Genomic DNA, 20,402 nt, shown 5'->3' with positions numbered 1-20,402 from the left:
AAATGTATATTTTCTTTTAATCGAGTATGAACATGTATTATATTCAGTGAAGAAAAATTACTGCACATTTTTAATAGACAATTCGTTAACAATCAATAAAGAATTGTTTACTCTTATTAATGTAATTAAGGTAGTAGGTATATATAACGTATACTAAACGAATTAAGTAGGTATAAGGACAGTGTAAACATTGGACACATTAACAACATAAATTTCGATAATCCAATTCAGTAGTCCATGTACAGATTTATAAACTATAGATATTCAGTTACATTTTGTCAATTGAGAGCTGCTACTGTATCAATCTATTTGTTCCAATCGACATACAGTATGTGAATATGTAACTCTGATATAATAAAATTCCAAGTGTTTCAACTATTAGGTGATCGCTTTATGTAAAATAAATATGGAAAGTGAGATCGTGAAAGGATTATCTTACAAACTATACGGTAAGAAAATCTTATCTTTTTCGTCTACAAAAAAAACTCTTAGCAGATTATAACATTAAACATACCCTGTTTCAGTTTACATTATTAAAAAAAACTTCTACAAGTCAACGGAAGTCACACTTTACCTAACACTAAATATTTCTCTAGAACTTTAAGTATAAACGATTTTCCAAAATTTTTATCATTACTAATCATTTAGATAGTGAATCCGTGATCAGAAAATATATCGATTATTTATTTATCTATTTAAACACATAAATAATGGTACAAGGAAGCACCAGATACATGTGCGCCACACAAATCTCATTCGATTTGTGTGAGGGCTGTGATACTGCCCAGGTGCCCAGACCGAAACAGGTGGTTTTCTCAGGGGGCCACACCCCAAGCCTTTGACCTAAAGGTCTGATCCACAAGGCAGTAGAGCATCGTGAAGAGATGCAGTCCCATGGTAGCCGGTGACCAACGATTGATTTATACGCCATTTGTTCCCTCAGGATACTGGAGCCCATGTGCACCACTGGTTTGGAATGAGGGTTTTCCAACTCCCCCTAGGTGAACTTTCCATGTCCACCAACCCGGTTAAAGCGCCGGACATTCTCTTTTCGTCCTCTCAATTTCGTAAACAACACACATTCGATGTTTTCATCAATATAGGATATTGTGCATTTTCCTAACCATAATTTATCTATGCAGTCTTGACAGATCATATTGAAAATGCTCGGTACAATTAAGAGATGTTTTTTTTTGTATTTCGTTACCTGCATAAACATTTCATGATTTTTCAGTCAATTTTTAACAAAAATTCTAATAAATCAGTTCATTTAATTTTTAAACTAACGATCTAAGATCACATATAAAAAAATTTTTTATGGAGTTTTATTCTCTGAGCTGGATGGTTTGGTCGTGGAGCTTTCATCGTCCTTCTGAACGACATCATCAGCACAAACTTCGGATAGAAGGTGATGATGTCGTTTAGAAGGACGATGAAATCTCTACGATCCAGCATCCAAACATTTCGTCAATTATGCAGGCTACAACATTGACTACCAAGAATCAAGAAAGCTGAGAGTGCTTGTGTGTGTGTGCAGTACATTGAGATGTCAATGTATTGTGTGTATGAGAGAGTATAGATAATATTCTACTCCCTAAACCGAAGTGAGTACTGTAGGTTAAAAAGCTATATCCTTATAAGTGAATACAAAAATACAAGGCTCCATACAAAAGATGTGACCCACAGCTTAATAATAGTTTATAACCATCTACGCGGTAAAAGAAAATCTTATCATTATTAGCTGTTACTTTTAAAATAACACCTTAGCAAAATACGCGTTTATGCACTTGAATTGGAGCCATACATTTCTTGAATGACAGCTAATGAAACTAGCCGGATCCCTAAACTGAAACTGACAATGCTAAATTGGAATATGAAACCCAATTATCAAGAAAGTCGAATACTTTAACTACTAAATCACTGTTCGATAAGAAATAATTCTAACAGTTTTCTTTAGTTCACTTATTCATTATCAACAAATTTTTGCTTTAACTACTACATAACATTTGAGTGTGTCATGGACTAACGGCAATATCTGTCGGCCAAATTTCGATATATGTACATTACGACTTTCTTTTGTTCCCACGCTTCAAATATTCCAACAGATAAATCTTGCAATGATGATTAATTCGGAAAAGACTAAAGAAAATTGATTTTGGCAAGTAACACAGGCGTATAAATATATGGTACCATGAACTTGAAAATAGGGCGAAAAAAGTTAACACATCAAGAGTCACAGACCAATAGGATTAAAAGGAAGATCAACTTTTGACGCGAAAAAACAAACACACAGAAATATCGAATCTTAAAGAGATAAAAGTAACACAATTGTCAGCAAATAGTTGATTTTCTGAGGGATTTAATGGGATTTCATGACAAGCTGAAAGAATATAGGAATAAAGAAAAAAAGGTAAACTAACCCTACTAGAGGTTAACTATTTTTTCACATATACAGAGACTTGTATAATGTCATGCTCAATCATTAATGGTACATATAAAGACAAAAACGTACACAATTATATTCTCTAATCTATACAGAATTAAAATACTTAAATAATTGGTAAAACCCAGGACAGAGTTCAATGTAGAATGCTTGTGGACAGCCTGTGCTCCTCCACGAGGGGTAACAGACAAATTGGATTGGAATTAATTAAAGATAACAAGAAAAGTCACAAAATGTCCAATGATTCTTCACTTTTTTCCACATATCAATATGAATATTATCGAAGTCAACTAATGTCATTCAAAGGTAAACCACTAGGTGATGATAGATTCACACATATATCATTTCACTTAAGGATAGAATAAAAGTGACATAATTTGAATAAATAAACTATCCAGTTTATAAAAGAGATTAATATTAGCTCTAATTAGCGTATTATATACAATACATTTGCATAGATTTCTCAATATACAATAACTTAGTGGTAATTTGGAATGACTGTAAAAGTATAATTATAGTTTGTAATAAGCTATCGTGTGACACAGCCTTAAAATATTGGTAAACATAAAAATATTGTAAGTAATACATGTATTGGAAGCATTATCTCCATATAAAGACAATCGAACAAGATGTATATAAGCACTATGTGAAATAACTGGACTATTTCTCAGACGCATAGAGTTACTTATCTATCCGAAAAGGTGGTGTTTGTTACAACAGATTTAGAAGAAAATAACATAGAAGTAGCATAATGATTGAAGCAATCAACTTTAAACAATTAGATTCTAGATTTAAACCCTGTTTCAGTTACTTCAATTCTGACAACGGAGTAGGATAGAGCCCTGAGAATAACGGGTTTGTACCAAAATTAAACCACAACACAATGAACGGTCTGTTTTTAGTGCGCTAGTGAACAAATCAAAATCCTTGAAGATTTTTGTGTAAACTCTACATAAACTCTGATGTGTTCACTACTGTATCTTTGCTATTCATGATGTTAAAAACACATGCGCTCTCTCTCAAAGTTTGCTCTGATTGAGAATGAGTTAAGTGAAGTATATCCTAACACAAAGGAAAACTATAGAGAATTCCATAATGTAGCAAAAATATGACATTGAAGAATGCTTATTATTATTATTATTAGAATAAGAAAATATAGCACGAAACGAATTACCAAAATCACAAAAGTTAAGTGTAAGAGGAAAAACCACAATTGCTGGGGGAAGAATATAGCGTAGATAGCAGTCAATCAGAATCGAGAAAGCGACTTTTCAGCTTTTGAACAAAATTCAAATATTATCCATAACACAATAAGAAACAATATTTCTGTATATTGCTCAAAACGTTCAAAATCATAACGAAAAATTACTACTAACCAATATAAAGTAAAAATTATTGTGTTAAACTGATCAAGCGTTCTAATCTATTTCTATACGCTGTATATAACAGGCAAATTAATACTATCCCTATACCTTATCCCTAAATGTTTAATCCTGATCCATAATCCTAACCTAATGGTAATATAACTTACAATTGTTAGATACAATAGTTAGATAACACCTCTTGGATATTTGAAGTAAATACATTCATCTATTGGGATACAGAGAATTTCCGCATTATAAAAGATGATGTATTAGAAGCTGTAACTTTGAAACTCTAATACTTACTCTGAATCTATAACCCTGATCAAAAACAATGTAGGTACTCCGAAGAATTGATTTTCGTTCTTACGAAGGTTCAAGGACTCGGATTAGATATTGTTGTTTTTTCGGTTGAAATGCAAAATACTATGTAGAGGACATTAAAAGATACACTGATTCTATTAAAATTTATCCACACTTTGTAATATTGTTGTTTTCTTTATATACACCGTCCATTTAGAGACAGTTATTCTGATTAAGTAAGAAATGGTGATACCATCAGATGTGAGCAGTATTTCTAAGACATCTGTGGTCAAATATTAGTAACTTACGAGTATATTCTACTCTTAATGGCCACGTTTAGCAGCTGCAAAGTAGAACAGAACGAACTGCTTCACCGTATACTCGTCCCTTATTTGATAGACCGATATCTCGTTTTCACCATCGGTGACGTAAGTTGGCAAAAGCCAAACGAGCTTTTTGAATGCGTGCTGAGATTTTGTCAAACACTAACCCATTAAGGCTGATAAGACTTTCAAGATAAGTGAAGTTGTTGACGCGTTCGACTACTTCACTCCCTATCCTTAGTTCAGGTGTTGACACAGGTCAGTCTTGAAGCAATAATTTGCATTTAGAGGGGGAGAGACGCATTCCACACATCTTGGGATTGTTGCTCAGTGCTACTAAAAGACTGCATTTCATCAGTGTCTTCACCAAACATGACTATGATATCTGCATATACTAAGTCAATAAGTGGATCTACTGGTAGAAGATCAATTATTGAATATTTAGACGACAAAAACGTTATATCCAGAAGTAGGTCTATGATGAAATTAAACAGAGTTAGAGATAGTGGACAGCCTTGCCAAACACCACTTGAGGTTGCAAAATCAGATGACAGTTCGCCATAAGCGACTAAAAGTGTACGAGTAAAGAGCATAAAAAACTCAATGTAAACATTAACTTATGTTTAAAACTTACGGTAGAGTAGTTTTATTTTCTATTTGTCCAATTGCATCAATTCCATCACTGCCAACATTTATTGGATTAATAACTATGGTACAACCTTTTGGTGTTGTAGCATGATTATTTGATGAATCTAATGTATTTGAAATAAACGGTTGTGCATATTCACGTGACTGTGAATTGACGTTTATGTTTTCACCATCAAATGCATTTTTGGAATCCTAGACAAGTTATTTGTTGAAAAAATCACTAACATAGGATTATAAAAATAAATCAGTTATGAATAGTTAAATCAAGATTAAAATTATGTTTGGAGGATTGGTTAAAATGATACGGAGAGATCATGTATTCGTTTCTCAATGTGTGTGTGTAATCAAGCATGTAGTCGTTCATTTTGTGGGTGAGTGCTGCATGTGAGAGTATAATTTTCTTCAGGGATTTCAAATTCTAATTTCGAATTTATTTGTCTTTTTCATCTAGGAAGTTAAGATGGGCTTTAGTTGCGTATTCATGGGAGATGTATGCGGACAGCTTCAAATGATGGAAATTAAATCTCTAGTGAAAATCGTGTTCATATATGCAATGCTGATTCCCAAAATGAACAAAAATGTGTCCGAAAATGCTATGTATTGAACTTTGATGGAACATTGGAAGAAAGATGGTTAACGTTATACAAATGATACTGATAGATGACAAGAGTAGAGGCATGTCAAGTGCGGGAGCTCACATGTCAACTTAAGGTCAGAAGTTAAAAACAAGGTACGCTGTTGAAGAAATTTGTCCAAACACCTACTTAATGTCACAGCCTACATATTCTATTCCAGTTCAAAAAATAATGGCATATGAATACTTAAGATTTATGTATGTTATAATTCGATTCGGTAGTTAAACCTGATTACTCACTCCATTCTTATCTCGTACATACTGGATTATATTTACCGTATGAATTGTATATCCTAATTAAATCACACTGCAGAACATAACAGATACAGTAAGAACGTCTGAGAGACTCGGAAATGACAATTTCAAAATACTTTGATATAATCAAGAATAACTTTTAAGTGAAGTCATGGGATTGTAAAATTTTTATGCGAACAAAATGAAATCGATTACACAAATGTCCAAAACAGAAGAGCATAACGGAGATATATAACAGATAATTTATTCGAGCACTTCGATAGTAGGTGACCATAGCAATTTATACCTATCTATATTCTTTAGGAGCGATGGCTAGGTGGTTAACGCTTCCGACTTTTAACCTCCAAGTGACAAGTTCGAACCCTAACCGACCTACTTCGGTTTGGGTAACCAGGGTTAGTACCACTAGGTATCACAAGTAGAATATGACTGAAAACCAAGTACGCCAATGTGTGCGTGGTAACGAATTTACGATAATAATAATAGTGATAATAATAACAACAATGATAACAATAACAATAATAAATAGCACATGTCTTTCCAGTGAAACGCACGATAACATTGTAACTTCGGTCTAGAGGTTAAGGGTTCGCGCAAGACCGAGAGTCCTGAGATCGAGTCCCGGATGTGGCATCGTGGATGCGCATTTCTGAAGAGCCCCGTACTAAGACGAAACGACTGTACAGTGCTTCTAGGTTTTTAATGGTGGTCTAACATTGGCCGGTTCATGGTCTCAATAAAAATACAACAATCTCCGCAACCCTATACTAGTGAAGAATTTTTTCTTTTCAATTAATTCCTCATTAGGGCTTTACACTAATATAGATAGGTTTTACAACTCAAAATAAAATCAATATTAAATAAATGGTGCTTAGTAAAGTTAATAATGTTTTCTATAAAGCAGTAATCATTAAGAAGCTCAACAGATGTAAAAGTTATAACACATCTAAAGATAAGATTAAGTAATCGGTTAATCATTAAACTCACTACGCAAGAATAAGAAATAAGTCACTTCAAAATCAAGCAACTGAATATAAATGTTCTATGTTATTTGTAAAGTTAACAATATATAATTAGAAAAACGAGTAAAAGAGGAATTGGGGAATCAGATTATTAAGATAGATCATGTAAAACGAAGTTACGAATCAAAATTGAGTAGAATTAAAAATTTTCTAAGAAATGTAGTAACTAAGGTGAAAGTCATGGATAATTAAGTCTGGACAAACTTTCCCTGAACACAAAGATGAAGTTTGTTGATGTGTGTACCTATGGCATTTGCCATATGTGAAAGACGAAGTCTGGAAATATGATGCAAGTTCAATGTCATTTTATAAACAGCTTTGAAAAGTAAATTTGTATTGATATGGTGATCGATATCTACTAAATGCACTAAAACAAAACGTTTTTAATGGGGCTCTTCATTTTGACGTTAACTAGATTGGACGGTGTTATCGACCGTCTCACCACTTTAGTAGCCCGATATCTGACTCTAATTGGATTGTATGAATGTTATTGAAATACATATGTCGGCTATTCTTGTATATAACAATCGACTTAACCCGCGTTAGTGAATATCGGAATCAAATAAGAAAAATGCGAGAATGGATTTTGAGTATGTATATTTCATGCACTCATTGATTTGAACAGGCAATCAGGGAGACGAAACAACGAAGGAAGAGCAAATCAGATTGGAGAAGCGAAGCGAAATGATGCGCAGTGGAGGTGTGTGAGCCAACTCGATTTAACCAAGCGTTAATAGATATTTATAGCTGAACAAAAATAAGTTACAGACATGTGATGAGTAAGATAGGAGATGAACACACATACGCCTGTATGAAAACAGTCAAGGTTGATAAGTGAATAATTAACGCGGTCAAAACGTGATTCAAGAAGAATGGATAAATTGGCCTGTCCAGAAGCTAGAATAAGTTATCTGGGCTTAACATAGTAACCGACACCACGGTTTTATTGTTCTCTTTTCTCTTCGAATCAAACAAAAGGTGATATTCAAAAGTACAATGATGTAATTGCGTGGTTCTATGGTGTTTCTTATACACCGTATCACTAACTCGCAGGCTACATCACAGTTAACTGCAATTTTAGTGATAAAGTGCTCTTCGATGCTGTCGGTGATTTTAATTTAGGTTCTATTGTGGACGTATATTTTGTTAGGAACTTTAATGGTATCCGTTTTTACTCAATGAGTTGAAATAGACCACAAGAAGAATAAAACGGACATCAACAAAGCACATTTTTTGACTTTGATGTAGTATGGAATTGTACGTGCACACTGTTAAGAAATGTCAAAGTATGATGAGGTAACTGTCCAGAGTGTAATCTGAGTTTTCAGTAGTGTTTTAAATATCAGTTTGTCGTAAACAAATAGAAAACAACACCTACTATTGATTTATCGCTAAGTAGTGTATTATGTCTGTGTTTACTCTTTTAGTGCTAGTCGAATTCTATCAGTCAAATTACAATATTGTCATCAGTCTAAGTGAATCGACATTGCGTGCAGTATGTTAAGAAACCCCGCTAACTTGCTTATTATTTTAAAAACAAAATCAAATTAAACTATGTTCACACAAGCTGTTTATCTTTTGGCCATCAACTATATGCAAATTTTGTAACCATTAATCTGTATTACGAAATATGAATAAAATCCCCCACAAAAAAGGAGAGAGAAACCGGAAAGCCAGCCAGAAAGACAGTAATTCCAACTCCTTATTTACTATTTTGTGTTCTATGTTGATGATTATTTTGTTATTGTCAATAAAACCATGATAAGTTAGTATAGTTAATAGAATAGATAACAAAAACTTGTTTTTATTTTCATTGTCGTTAAGAACAACATCGCCAGGGTATACTTTATGAAGTAAATCTTCTCTAACATTGATAATATTCAATGACAATTTCAAGAAGTAAACTTCTCCAGCACTTTATCATACATATATAAAGATGGCTATGATGATGATAAGGATAAGATATAAAGGTTAGAGAAGTGATTAGGATAATCAGTGTTGATAAGAACGAAAAGAAAAACTGATTAATTTCTATGATGAAACAGACGAGTGTGAACCTACACTGTCGATTAACGTTTTATTACTGAAATTACTTATACCGATAACAATAGCGGAGTCCTATAAGTTTTGAGTTCAAGATAATTTTTTGTACTTTTTACTTCCCGGTTTCAGTCATTCTTTTTTAATTATAATCTCTCCTATCTAGTTCACCACTATTCCCGATACCATTATTTCTTGTCTTTTAAATAAATGCCAGTTACGACAACTTGGTTTGACACAGATAATTGCCAGATTGTAGATTAATTACGACGGATAAGAGGCCAATAATAATTATAGCTGAGATCAAACACATTTTGCATCATGGAGTAGTGGTCACGCTTCCATACCGTAAAGACCCGATCGAGCTGTATTGGTTAGAACACTTGTTTCTTCAGAAGACCGATAAAACTAAGATCATATACTTGAGATTGGTTGATGAACGCGTACTGCTGACTATAGAAAGATGTCACTAGGTTACAAAATGTTGTCTTTAAGTCAGCTACAACGTGGGACCAGGCACACATATGCATCGGTCCAAGTTGCCATACCTCGTTAGCACAACAAGATGAACACAGGATTCATAGAAGTAGTTAATTTAGTGGTGGTAATATATAAAAAAGGTTGTATATAAGGATATAGTAAAGGAAGAAAGAAAGATATGAAGCAATTTTAATCTTAAGGTTTAAGGGAAGATAAATAGTGCATACACCTGCGCCATTGTGATTGATTCTGAGCTCCTACCAATAGTACACTCTAACTCACGGAGTTCCGCCCGTAGCGAGCTCTGAAAAGTACGGAGCCAATACATCAAAAACTGCTCACAAAACACTTATGTATGACCGGTCTCAAACATTTATCTCTTAGGCTCTTAACTCAAAACCCAAGTTTGAAAGACCACTACCATTAATCCGGTTTCGTTCTCAGGTACCTGCAGAAAAGTATCATTAAGCAGTACAGGCAGCCAGGGAGCAATAACCATCTTCTTACCATTAACACTACTTGAGATCACCCTGTTAACAATCAGTTTCCTTCTATTTCCAATATAAATCCTCATATTTTGTGAGAGGAGAAACAAAGGATTTTTACAACAAAAAAAGTTATCGATATTATTCAGTTCAAGGTAAGACATAATGAGATTTATTATTGAATCTCACAATAAATTAAGAAACACATAATTGAATTATGCATTTTTGTTGTAAACGAGGATGTGTAAACCAGACAAATTTGTGATTATTTTAAAAGCAACAATTAACAAACAATACAAAACACTACCCGCAGGTTACTTAAAAACTACTATTTCATCCTTAAAAATGAATTACAGTAAAACAAAACAAATATTAAGATAATTCACTTAAGTAAGATAATATACAACATTTGAAAAAAAGTTAGAAAAGAAATGAAATTATAACATTGAATAATGAAACACAACATATGTTCAACTGTTAAGTGAATGGTAAACCGAATAAATAATAATTAGCGAAACTGTGGCTCAATTAAGTTAAAGTGTTCAACTTTCAGCTACTAAGTCGAAGGTTCGAATTATGCTACAGCTAATCTGAGTTTGGGAAACGAAGCAAAGTGAAAGAGTAGAATTTTCTTGAAGACTGTTGAATATGTAGATAACCAGTCAATTCAGAAGACAAAAAAACCCAATAACAGCCTTAGATAAAGAGTATATACAGATTTCTTAAAAGATCATCGTCAAGAGGCATTGTACAGATATTCAGAATGGTCTAGATAATAAATTTGCCAAAATATGAGCAATATTTTTGTTTACTAAGGTTTTGGGAAAGGTGGATAATCATTCAACAGTAATGAATATTTTCGGACAGTAGTTTGTGCACTCTTACTTCTGATAAGTTAAAGAACATTGAAAGATTGAAAGTAGGATTATAATAGTGTTGTTTTCTTTGAGCTGAATAAATTAATCGTCAGGTCATTTTTGTATTTATAAACATTATCACAAAACACGTAGAACAGATAGAGCTATAAGAATTCTTCACACATAAATAGCAGCCTAATTTATTGACATATGATGTAACTGGTTGTAATTAATCAATAATTATGGAGTCCCTGATTATCAGCTTTCATGATCTTCCTTTTGGCTATCTATTATTGATATCATCTAATCTACTAACAATAACATAAATGCGGGTAAAGTACTTCATTGAACATCCATTTATCCATATGCGTGTACATCTCACACATAAATACATAGAGACGGAGAAATGCATAAACTACACAAACATACTTGTTAGATAACAATAGGATTATGTACATTTTATTCAAAAACTATGGAATGAACCTCTGAAAACAACATATATTGACAGGTAAATAATTATAGGGTTAGAAAGTAATATAGATTGATTATTAATATTCATAATAATAAGTCAAGTCAATTACACATGTCAATCAATCAACCATGTATATTAGGAAAAGCAATGTTAATATAAATACACAGTAAAACAAAACAAAAGAAAGTACTGAGTACAGTTTATACCAAAAAAACCCGGACTATTATTTCTGAAACAACAACGATAATAAGGTTTCACAAGATCATGGATCTATTGAAGTTAGATATTACTGTTGGATGCCGGTTCAGTGGTCTAGAGATTCTTTACTTAGAATGATAATCTCATATACATTAACTTAACAAAACACATAGATGCTTTGATAAAACTGACATAAACACCACATAAAGAGAGAAAGAGAGGAAGAGTTGAACAAGCATCATCACTTTTATGATGAGAACTGAAGAAAAATGATGACTAGCTGGAGTTGTTAATTAGTTAATTTTATGAACAACGTGTGATCTCGTATAGATAAATATGTATTAAAACAAATGAACATCCTGAACACTATGACGAGAAAAAAGTTAATAATATTGTTATAACGAGGTGAATATTGAAGACAAAGAAACTTTTGGGATTATTTAACAAATTATTATATACACTATTATGACTAGATAATTATTTTTATATTCTCTGTATGGTACAGTTTCATTAGATCCATTAAATATCGTTGTACAATTCATTACTCCTTAAAAATCGATAATCAATCGTCAGATCCTGCTGATTTCCCACTCTTGATTTGTCTGATGGACACCCTGACTTATTTCATAGTTGGTGCAGTGACATCTATAGGAAGATCTGTAGGTGCTGCTTCGATATCCAGTGGATTCAATGGAGCTGGTCTATTCAAGAGTTCCTCGAAGTATTCTACCCATCTATCCCTCTGTTCTTGAATCTCGGTGATTAGCTTGCCTTTTTTGCCCTTGACCGGCAGCTCTGGCTGACTATATTTCCATGCCAGTTTCTTCGTTGTGTTGTATAATTGTTTTATATTTACTTCTCTTGCAGCTTTTTCCACTGTCGTTGCTGGGTCTTCCACGTATTTCCGCTTGTCGGATCAAATGCTCTTCTTTACTTGCTTGTTTACTTCTGTGTAATCAGCTTGTACCTTGACTTTCTCTGCTCATGTTTGGCTGTTGTTAATTGCTGTCTTTTTGTTCTTTCTTTATTCAATCTTGTGGAGGGTCAGGATAGAGATCCATTCCTCATGATGATGCTTCTTGTGGCTCAGAATCAAACCTCCTGACACGTTAAAGTTAGTGCTTCTTTGATCCCTTTCGAATTGTCCTCCATAGTAGTTTCTTCTTCTTTGAGTCTGTTAGCGGGACATAGATTGGATTAAAGCTTGTTTCATGCATGATGGTGTTGCTGCGCGCTGATTGGCTAATTCTAAACTAATCAGCCCTGGCAAATTATTGGAGAAAAATCTAGAAGCTTCTTATGTATATATTATAAATATATGAACGTTATTCAAATCAGTGATTGCTGTTCACTTACCATTGTTATTTCTGAATACAATTTCGTTCCTGTTCAACGTGTTCTGATTTTGGGGTCTTGTCGAGTGTCATTGTATAAGAATACTAAGCAATAGGAGTAGCTGGGTCGTTTATTAGCAAAATACAATTATAACAGAGTCAATCTCGAATTCGTTGAGTTTGTCAATATCTTAAAGGAGGTCTGTATTGAACCTTTGTTATGCTGTTTGTTCAATGCTTCTTTAGCTTCAGTTTCATTTTGGCAACCGTCAGGTGGTGATCTGAAACTATGTTAGTTCCTCTCTTGGTTCTCACGTCTTCCATTATCCTTCTGAATATTTTAGTGACTCAAATATGATCGATCTGGTTTTTGGTGGTGTGGTCCAGTGAGATCCGTGTAGCTTTTTGTATGCGTTTGTGTAGGAATATTGTGCCGCCTATACGCAATTTTTTGAAGGCACATATATTTGCAAATATCTCCCCATTTTCATTTCTCTCTCCCAGTTCATGTCGTTCCATGATATCCTCATAATCGTTGTTGTCCATTCTGACTTTGTCGTTTAGATCTTCTATCACGATTGTTAGGTCCTTTCCTGGGTATTTCGTTATGATCAAGTGTAGCCTCTCATAGAACTGATGTTTAACGTCGTCGTGGTTATCATTGACGGGTGCAAAACACTGGATAATATTCATTGTTATTTCTTCCTTCTTTGTTTTGAATGATGCTTTGGTGATCTTGGATCCATGAGATTCTTATTCTATAAGTACATTTCGTGCTTCTTTAGACAGCATCAAAGTAACTTGGTGAATGTGTGGAGCATTTTCCTCTGCGTGACCGGAGTACAACAGCATCTTTCCCGTATGTAGCCTTTGCTTTTCAGCTTGGGTCCAATGGGTTTCGCTGGTTCCGAGTACTGCCAAGTTGTATCTCATCATCAGCTATTTGTTTGGTACTTCCGGTCTATCACATTGTCCGGACGTTTCATGTACCTATAAAAATTGTTGCTCTGGTTGTTAGAAGTTGCATCAAATTCGTGACTTCCGAAAAATCTCGGCTTTTATCATGAGGCGTCATAATTCTTCTTTCGATTCCCAAAGCCGAGTTTAAATGGTTTAAATTGTTTATTCTGGTTGACGTTTTCTTGAGCAAGGTTGTTTCCTACGGAATGAGGTTGCTGACCCCATGCCCAAATCCTCCTCCTTTACCCGGGCTTGGGACGGCCAGCAGCCCTAGAAGAGCTATCGGCAGAGTTTTTAAAGCGTGTTACGATCTGTTAATTTATGTATATAAAGTAAAGGGCGTTTGAAAAAGATATACTGAGTATCTGAAATATAATAATAAAAGCTTGTCAGCTGTGTTCTCTTAACGGACTCAAGACTAGGGATATATAGAAGCGCTTATACTCGCGATCTAATAAGAGTCAAGATTATTGTATCAGTCCCTGAAGTTACTAGTGCTAGTCTAGACGTCTCATTGGTCAAGCTACGTAACCAGTTAAAAGACAAACCTGCATAGTCGAACACGGGAAGAATAAATTACGATCTCTATTGGCATGTTTTTCCCCGAGTTATCGACTAAGAAAGTGCAAGCTAGTGAGTAGTTGCAACAAATACATCACTAATGATTAATGAGACTGTTATGTACTGTTTCACAGATGAGAGAGAGTAAAAAATCATATTTAAGTGAATGTGTCCTTTCTGGTTTAAGTCCTACAAAAATACCATCAAACTTAATTTCAATACGAGATATTGGCTCAAGCACAAAATAAAATTAGAAGACCATCAATTTGAACCGGTTCATCAATTTTTCTCATTTCTTTTCGGTTTTTAAAAAATATTCTCTTCAACAATCAGCGTAATTAACAAACCAACATGCATACACACATACATAGAGAATTGGCATGTATATAAAAGTTTTTTAAAGTGAAGTTAACAAGTTTCTACTCTATAATATTAAAACACAACTGGCTTGAACTAATGGTCGTCAGTAAACTTAAATTTTGGGACACCTTCATTCCCAAAACTACCATTAAACATTAGCATCAATTGCGAGTTAACAATACGCATACGAGAGAGAAGTGGGAGATGTGACGAAATTTTAAAATACTGGAAGAAAAAAATATAACAACACTTTAACGATACGTAATAATCTAATGCACATGATGAAGAACTATCTTTTTAAAAGAATGATCTCAGTGTCATTATATAAACAACACTACTGATTATAACCCTGTTTAGATAACTTTGAAATGTAGATAAGCAAAGTGTTGATTAAAAAGGATGAACAACGTTCAGTGATCAGTAGAAGAAACAAATGAAAATAAAGCAAGATTTATCGTTTTCTAACTAAGATGCAGAACGACGTAAAAACGTGATGACTTGTAAAAATTCGATATTTTTTCGTTTATGTTAAGGACTATAAATGTCCAGTCTCTATTGATATGTGTGAATCCTGAAAAAATTGCTTTGATATTGGCAGTGACTGTCTGCGATTCGTAGCTCCATGAGTAATGCTTTGGCGTTTGAGGAGAAAAGCATCAAATTTGAGTATGTATAGACATTAATATTATGAATCCAGGAAAATCTAGTTTATAAGTCCAAAACAAGGTGGAATGAGCGTCCTGCAATCCACCGCTAGCCGCTAGTCATTTATAGTAAAAGCGTAATAGTAAGAAATTATTAAATAGACTCTTCCTAACAATTTATAAATTATAACTTACAGGATTTGTCAGTCGATTCAAAACAAAATTGATTGCTTTCAAAAACATTGCAGCATCTTCTTGTTCCGGAAAATGTAATCCATATACTCTAGAAGTGATTGGATCACGCCATTCATGAAATTGACCATGTATTTGATACTCGAGTCCGGCTTTTAATACTGAATTAACAACAACCTAAGAGATAAAGAAGAATAAAAATAATAGAGATGAGAATGTCGATGGATAAAAAAAAAGTTGACAAGCATGAAATAAAGTGAAATGAACCTCGTTCTGTATTCTTATTGTAGGTCATATGCAAAAAGAAATAAGATACCATAATTGAGACTTAACTTGAAACATTGAGAAAAGGTAACTAACTGAAAGTTAAATTACAGGATTACGCAAATCCTTTGTTAAAAGAATGTATAAGAACACTACATATGGATTAAATTTTGCAAATTATTTAGTTTATTTGAAATACACCTCGATGACTATATAATCTCATTGGTGACAAGTGGTTAGCTTCTAGAGTCTTTTAAATCTACCAGTAACTATTTCTTACCAGAACTTCAGGAATATCTTGAACTAAGTTAATAGTGAGCTGACAGTTACAGCTTAGCTGAAGAGTTTTCGTGGATGTTTGTTTAAATTATATTCACCACAGACAGATTTCAGCTAAGGTACCACTAGAAAGGCAAAGAAAAGTCGACACATGTTTTTATCTTACTATACAACTACCTGGTACTGAGCACCATGATACCATCAGGGATCAGGCCCTTCAGGTCTTGTAGTGAGCGTCCAACCAGCTCAATTTGGGTTGGTTTCCAGTTGTACAATCTTAACTTCAATTGATTTGCGTTATAAAGTGAAATTCATCCAACGCCATAGTGGTGACAACGGTTTCACTTCCGATATATCTAGTGGTATCTCAGCTAAGGTCAGTCTAAGATGAATATAGACGACAAATCAAATCAAACTCCATAAAAACCTTTTAGGTAAATTATTTACAAATGAATTTTTAATGGGATCCATGATTTGTCTGAGAGTTTAGTCCCATTGTTTCCGAAGGAAAAAAACAATTAGAACTAAAATGATTAAAGATAAATAAAGTTGAACTATATTTCTGTCAAAAAAAGGTGAATCACACTGGCAGGAGAAACGGTGAAACTATCGAATTTTAATTGTTAAAATTAAGAAAGGATTAACAGTTAATATCTTTAATAGATATAATTAAAGTCACCCAAGTAACTATGTCTGAAGTAATGTAGTCCACTGTAGATCAAGTGGTTTAATTGGTTACAATACTCGGATTTCAACCACGAAGTCACTGGCTTCAGTTCTGGCTCTATCTACACACTATGGACAGCCAGACGGAATAATATACAAAAGAAATACAACAAGGCTCTTATACATAAACTTGTTAGTTGGTAAATGAACTACAATATCAAATCATAAACTATTAGAGACTTTATTGAACAAGACCAAACAATCCTACATGCAAGACATAGTCGATTTATTAACAGCTGAGTAACTAGACTATTAAATTACATCATTACTACGTGATTTTTAACAAGTTGTTTGATTTTTACGGTCAGTTTTCTAACAAAATAACAAATATATCAACCAACTATTTTAATTATTAGAATACATAAAACAAGAGTTGGTGCGTATATCGGAAAATGTAGTGATATCTATATCATTAAAGTTCGGAAATTCTGATCATAAATAAACACCTTTGATTGCAAATTCTACCACGGTTACTTCAGCTGGAAAAATTTTGAGAACTAAGAAGCACTTGTTCAATTTTAAAGCTACTCAGTTGTACAGATTCAGTGGAGATCGTACTAGCCACAACTAATCAACAGTTATAATCAACACAGAGCCTGGAATGTGTCAGATTAAGTTGCTATACTATCATCAGGGGATTGTTGAAGATTCTACAAAGTGATTAAAATAACAAATTTAATACAAAGTCAAGGATACATATGTGTAAATTCAACAAGTGTAGTGCTATACAGAAGATAAAATGTTCATTAACTAGTAAGTGTTTACTTTTACAGTTAGAGAAATAGGATGAATTAGTGACAAGAATTAATGATTACTTGTTGTAAATACTGAAATCCCCCTACAGAAAAACATTAACATTATAAACCAATTGTGAAAATATCACTTTTCCTAAATATCATGTACAATCGATTATAAACATCTTAATTGTGCAAATATATATAGATATCTGCAACAAAAAAAAATAAAGAAATTACACCACTACTGGCAATATACCAATAATAAGTAATAGTGTAAATATATTATGAACTTGATTACATCATAAATATGGAATTGTTTATATTACATAATAGGTAAACTAAATTCTAACTAGCATACACAGTAACATTAATATTTTTTTTAAGTAAATGAACAAGTGAAACAAATTAGTCAATACCATATTTATTCATAAATTAGCTTATAATGAAAGTTAGAATAGAGAGTACAAAACCATGTTAACTTCACAGACATCCTGACAAAGTTAAGTTTTATAATGTAATGTGCGAATCCTGTTGCCGTAGGTAACACGAACTGTTATCGGTTTTGTTTCATTTATTCCCCCTAATTATAGTTAGTCAACTAACTAAACATGTTTTCAGTTCGCGTGACGATACTCGATGATAAGACAAGCAATAGAAAATGACAAAATACAAGAGGACGGCCAAAATCATTTACTAGATGACCTAAAAGACATTCTTCAGGAAGTTCGATGCAACAGGGGAAGGGATCATGCCATTGGTTGGTAAATAATTAATCCTATGAATTTTAACTTGTTTGGATGATTGTAAATATTAGATAGGTTTTGTTCTTGAGGTAATGTCAGTGAAAATTCGTCGGACGATTTTCACCAACCACATAACCCATCAGCCCGAAAACTTTCAAAAATCAAGACAGAATGTATAGCTATTTTGTTTCAGTAGCCCTCCAAAATGGTCAGTGATAATGTCTCATCGTCAATATTTTATAATCCCAGATACGTCTTGTGGACGAGTACAAACTGGGACGAAACCTGGGTCATGAGTTTCCCACTAACCAACTCTAATCAATCCGACACCTCAACAAAGTAAACGCAATATCGAGTCATACAGACTAGTGGTCATATTGGAACTCGACCGATAGAATTCGATCAGCACCGAAAGACTAGACAAATATAACATTATTTATTACTCAGTGATCATTCTATTGTTAGTTTAGGGACTACATGCAATATGTACCAAAACTTCATGCAGCATCGAATCCATAACTTATAAGCGCCTTGTGGAATGATAGCTCCAAGGTGTTGAAGTGGAATCCAGTGGCCCACTGTTTAAATTGTAGCTAACCGAGAATATATTACACCAACCGCAGCTGAATTTCAACTATAAGCAACTAACTATTTTACAAATAAAACCCGATTAATATTGATATGTAATGGGTTTTACTAACTAAACATATGAGAATAACTTAAAATAAAGACGACAATTTACAAATGAGTTTGTCATAATATAGTAAATGTTGCTTTCTTTAGAAAAACAATTAAATTATATTCTTTAAACTATCTGAATTTGACAAGTTAACAATAACCATTAAAAAAATGTATAAATTTCTTTATATATTAAACCTAGCCTAGATCAACATCAGGGGTTATACAGCATAATGAGAATTTCACCGGAACTCTATCTTACTACAATTATACTTAGGCTAAACTCATAGTCAAATTGGTTACTACTGATAACGTGGTATTAGAAAGCAAGATACGAGGTCCTATGATTGAGCCTAGTTCAGGAATAACCAATGGTAGATGAAACTCAAAATCTGCATATAAACAAGTGTATCATAATCTCTCCTTGAAAAAACATAGAGTATATTGTTCAAGTATTCGGTTAAGCATTAGAGTAAATAAATTAAGAATATGGTACAGATAAACCAAAAGTAGTTGCTTTAACTTAATAACTATCCACAGTCCAACAAAATTTTAAGAGATACGAAATGGGGCTAATACAGTATCTGTAAAACTTTCTAGTATCCAACTGTTGATAATATTAGCAAACGTTCTGTTAACTGAGGTAGAAGTGTAAATATAATCATACTTACTTACGCATGTTACTCCTCGTGAAGGAGCATAGGCCGCCCACTAAATACAAACATATTCCAACCAAAATAACACAGTCAATCAGTCCTGAGAAATACGGAACCTGGTAAATAGGTGCATCATAGGTTCAAGTAGCCACACCATATAGCCAAAGCAAGATGAAGTTATCAAGACAAATCCCAGATTAAAAGTAGTAACAGTATTAATGGTAACAGGCAAAATTAGGCAAAGACAGTATGATTCGACAAAAAGGGAATTTAAAAATAAAAAAGTATGAGTATTTTAAAACAAAGAGTGAATGAGTCGGCGCCATTGTGAACGATTCTGGGAGATGTTATTCAACGTCTCCGACCACTGATCACGGTTACCACGCGACCTTAACTAAATAATCTAAACCTACCAGTAGGACTCAGTCTAACCGTCAATATCTTCATGTACTGGTGTCACATCCCGGTTCGGTCATCTCCTAGCTTCTTTCCAACCTGGTCCTATACTAGCAAATATCGCGCGTTAAAGTATATGGTAGGATTAGGCACACGTAGTACATGTCGGAAATTAGTACAATCAATCAAATTCATATAAACACTATTTAGATGAGAAACAGTTGATTATATTTGTTTATTAGTATTTATTATTAATCTGTCTTAGAAAAAAATAAAACGATAGTTGAATAGAAAACAAAATTAAGGCTATCTGTATGCCCACAGTTAGCTGAACAAGTAAGCAAGGAAAAA

The 20,402-nt window shown here is 33.5% G+C and overlaps 1 protein-coding gene across 1 annotated transcript in view; it reads right to left on the bottom strand.

Annotated features, from left to right (window-relative positions):
* Positions 1 to 20,402, bottom strand: part of Smp_171040 (putative vasodilator-stimulated phosphoprotein/sprouty protein evh1 domain containing protein) — a 62,024-nt gene that overhangs the window by 14,554 nt on the left and 27,068 nt on the right. Inside the window, exons 7-8 of the mRNA XM_018792970.1 lie at positions 15,576 to 15,749; positions 5,065 to 5,270 (exon numbers count right to left, since the gene is read on the bottom strand). Coding sequence (XP_018647529.1) covers positions 5,065 to 5,270; positions 15,576 to 15,749 — 380 coding nt within the window. The remainder of the gene's footprint in view (positions 1 to 5,064; positions 5,271 to 15,575; positions 15,750 to 20,402) is intronic.

This window comes from Schistosoma mansoni, chromosome 1 (assembly GCF_000237925.1).
Source record: "Schistosoma mansoni strain Puerto Rico chromosome 1, complete genome".
NCBI lineage: Eukaryota > Metazoa > Platyhelminthes > Trematoda > Strigeidida > Schistosomatidae > Schistosoma > Schistosoma mansoni.
The sequence above is the reverse complement of the archived record's forward strand: the minus strand, read 5'-3'. Positions and strand labels throughout refer to the sequence as shown.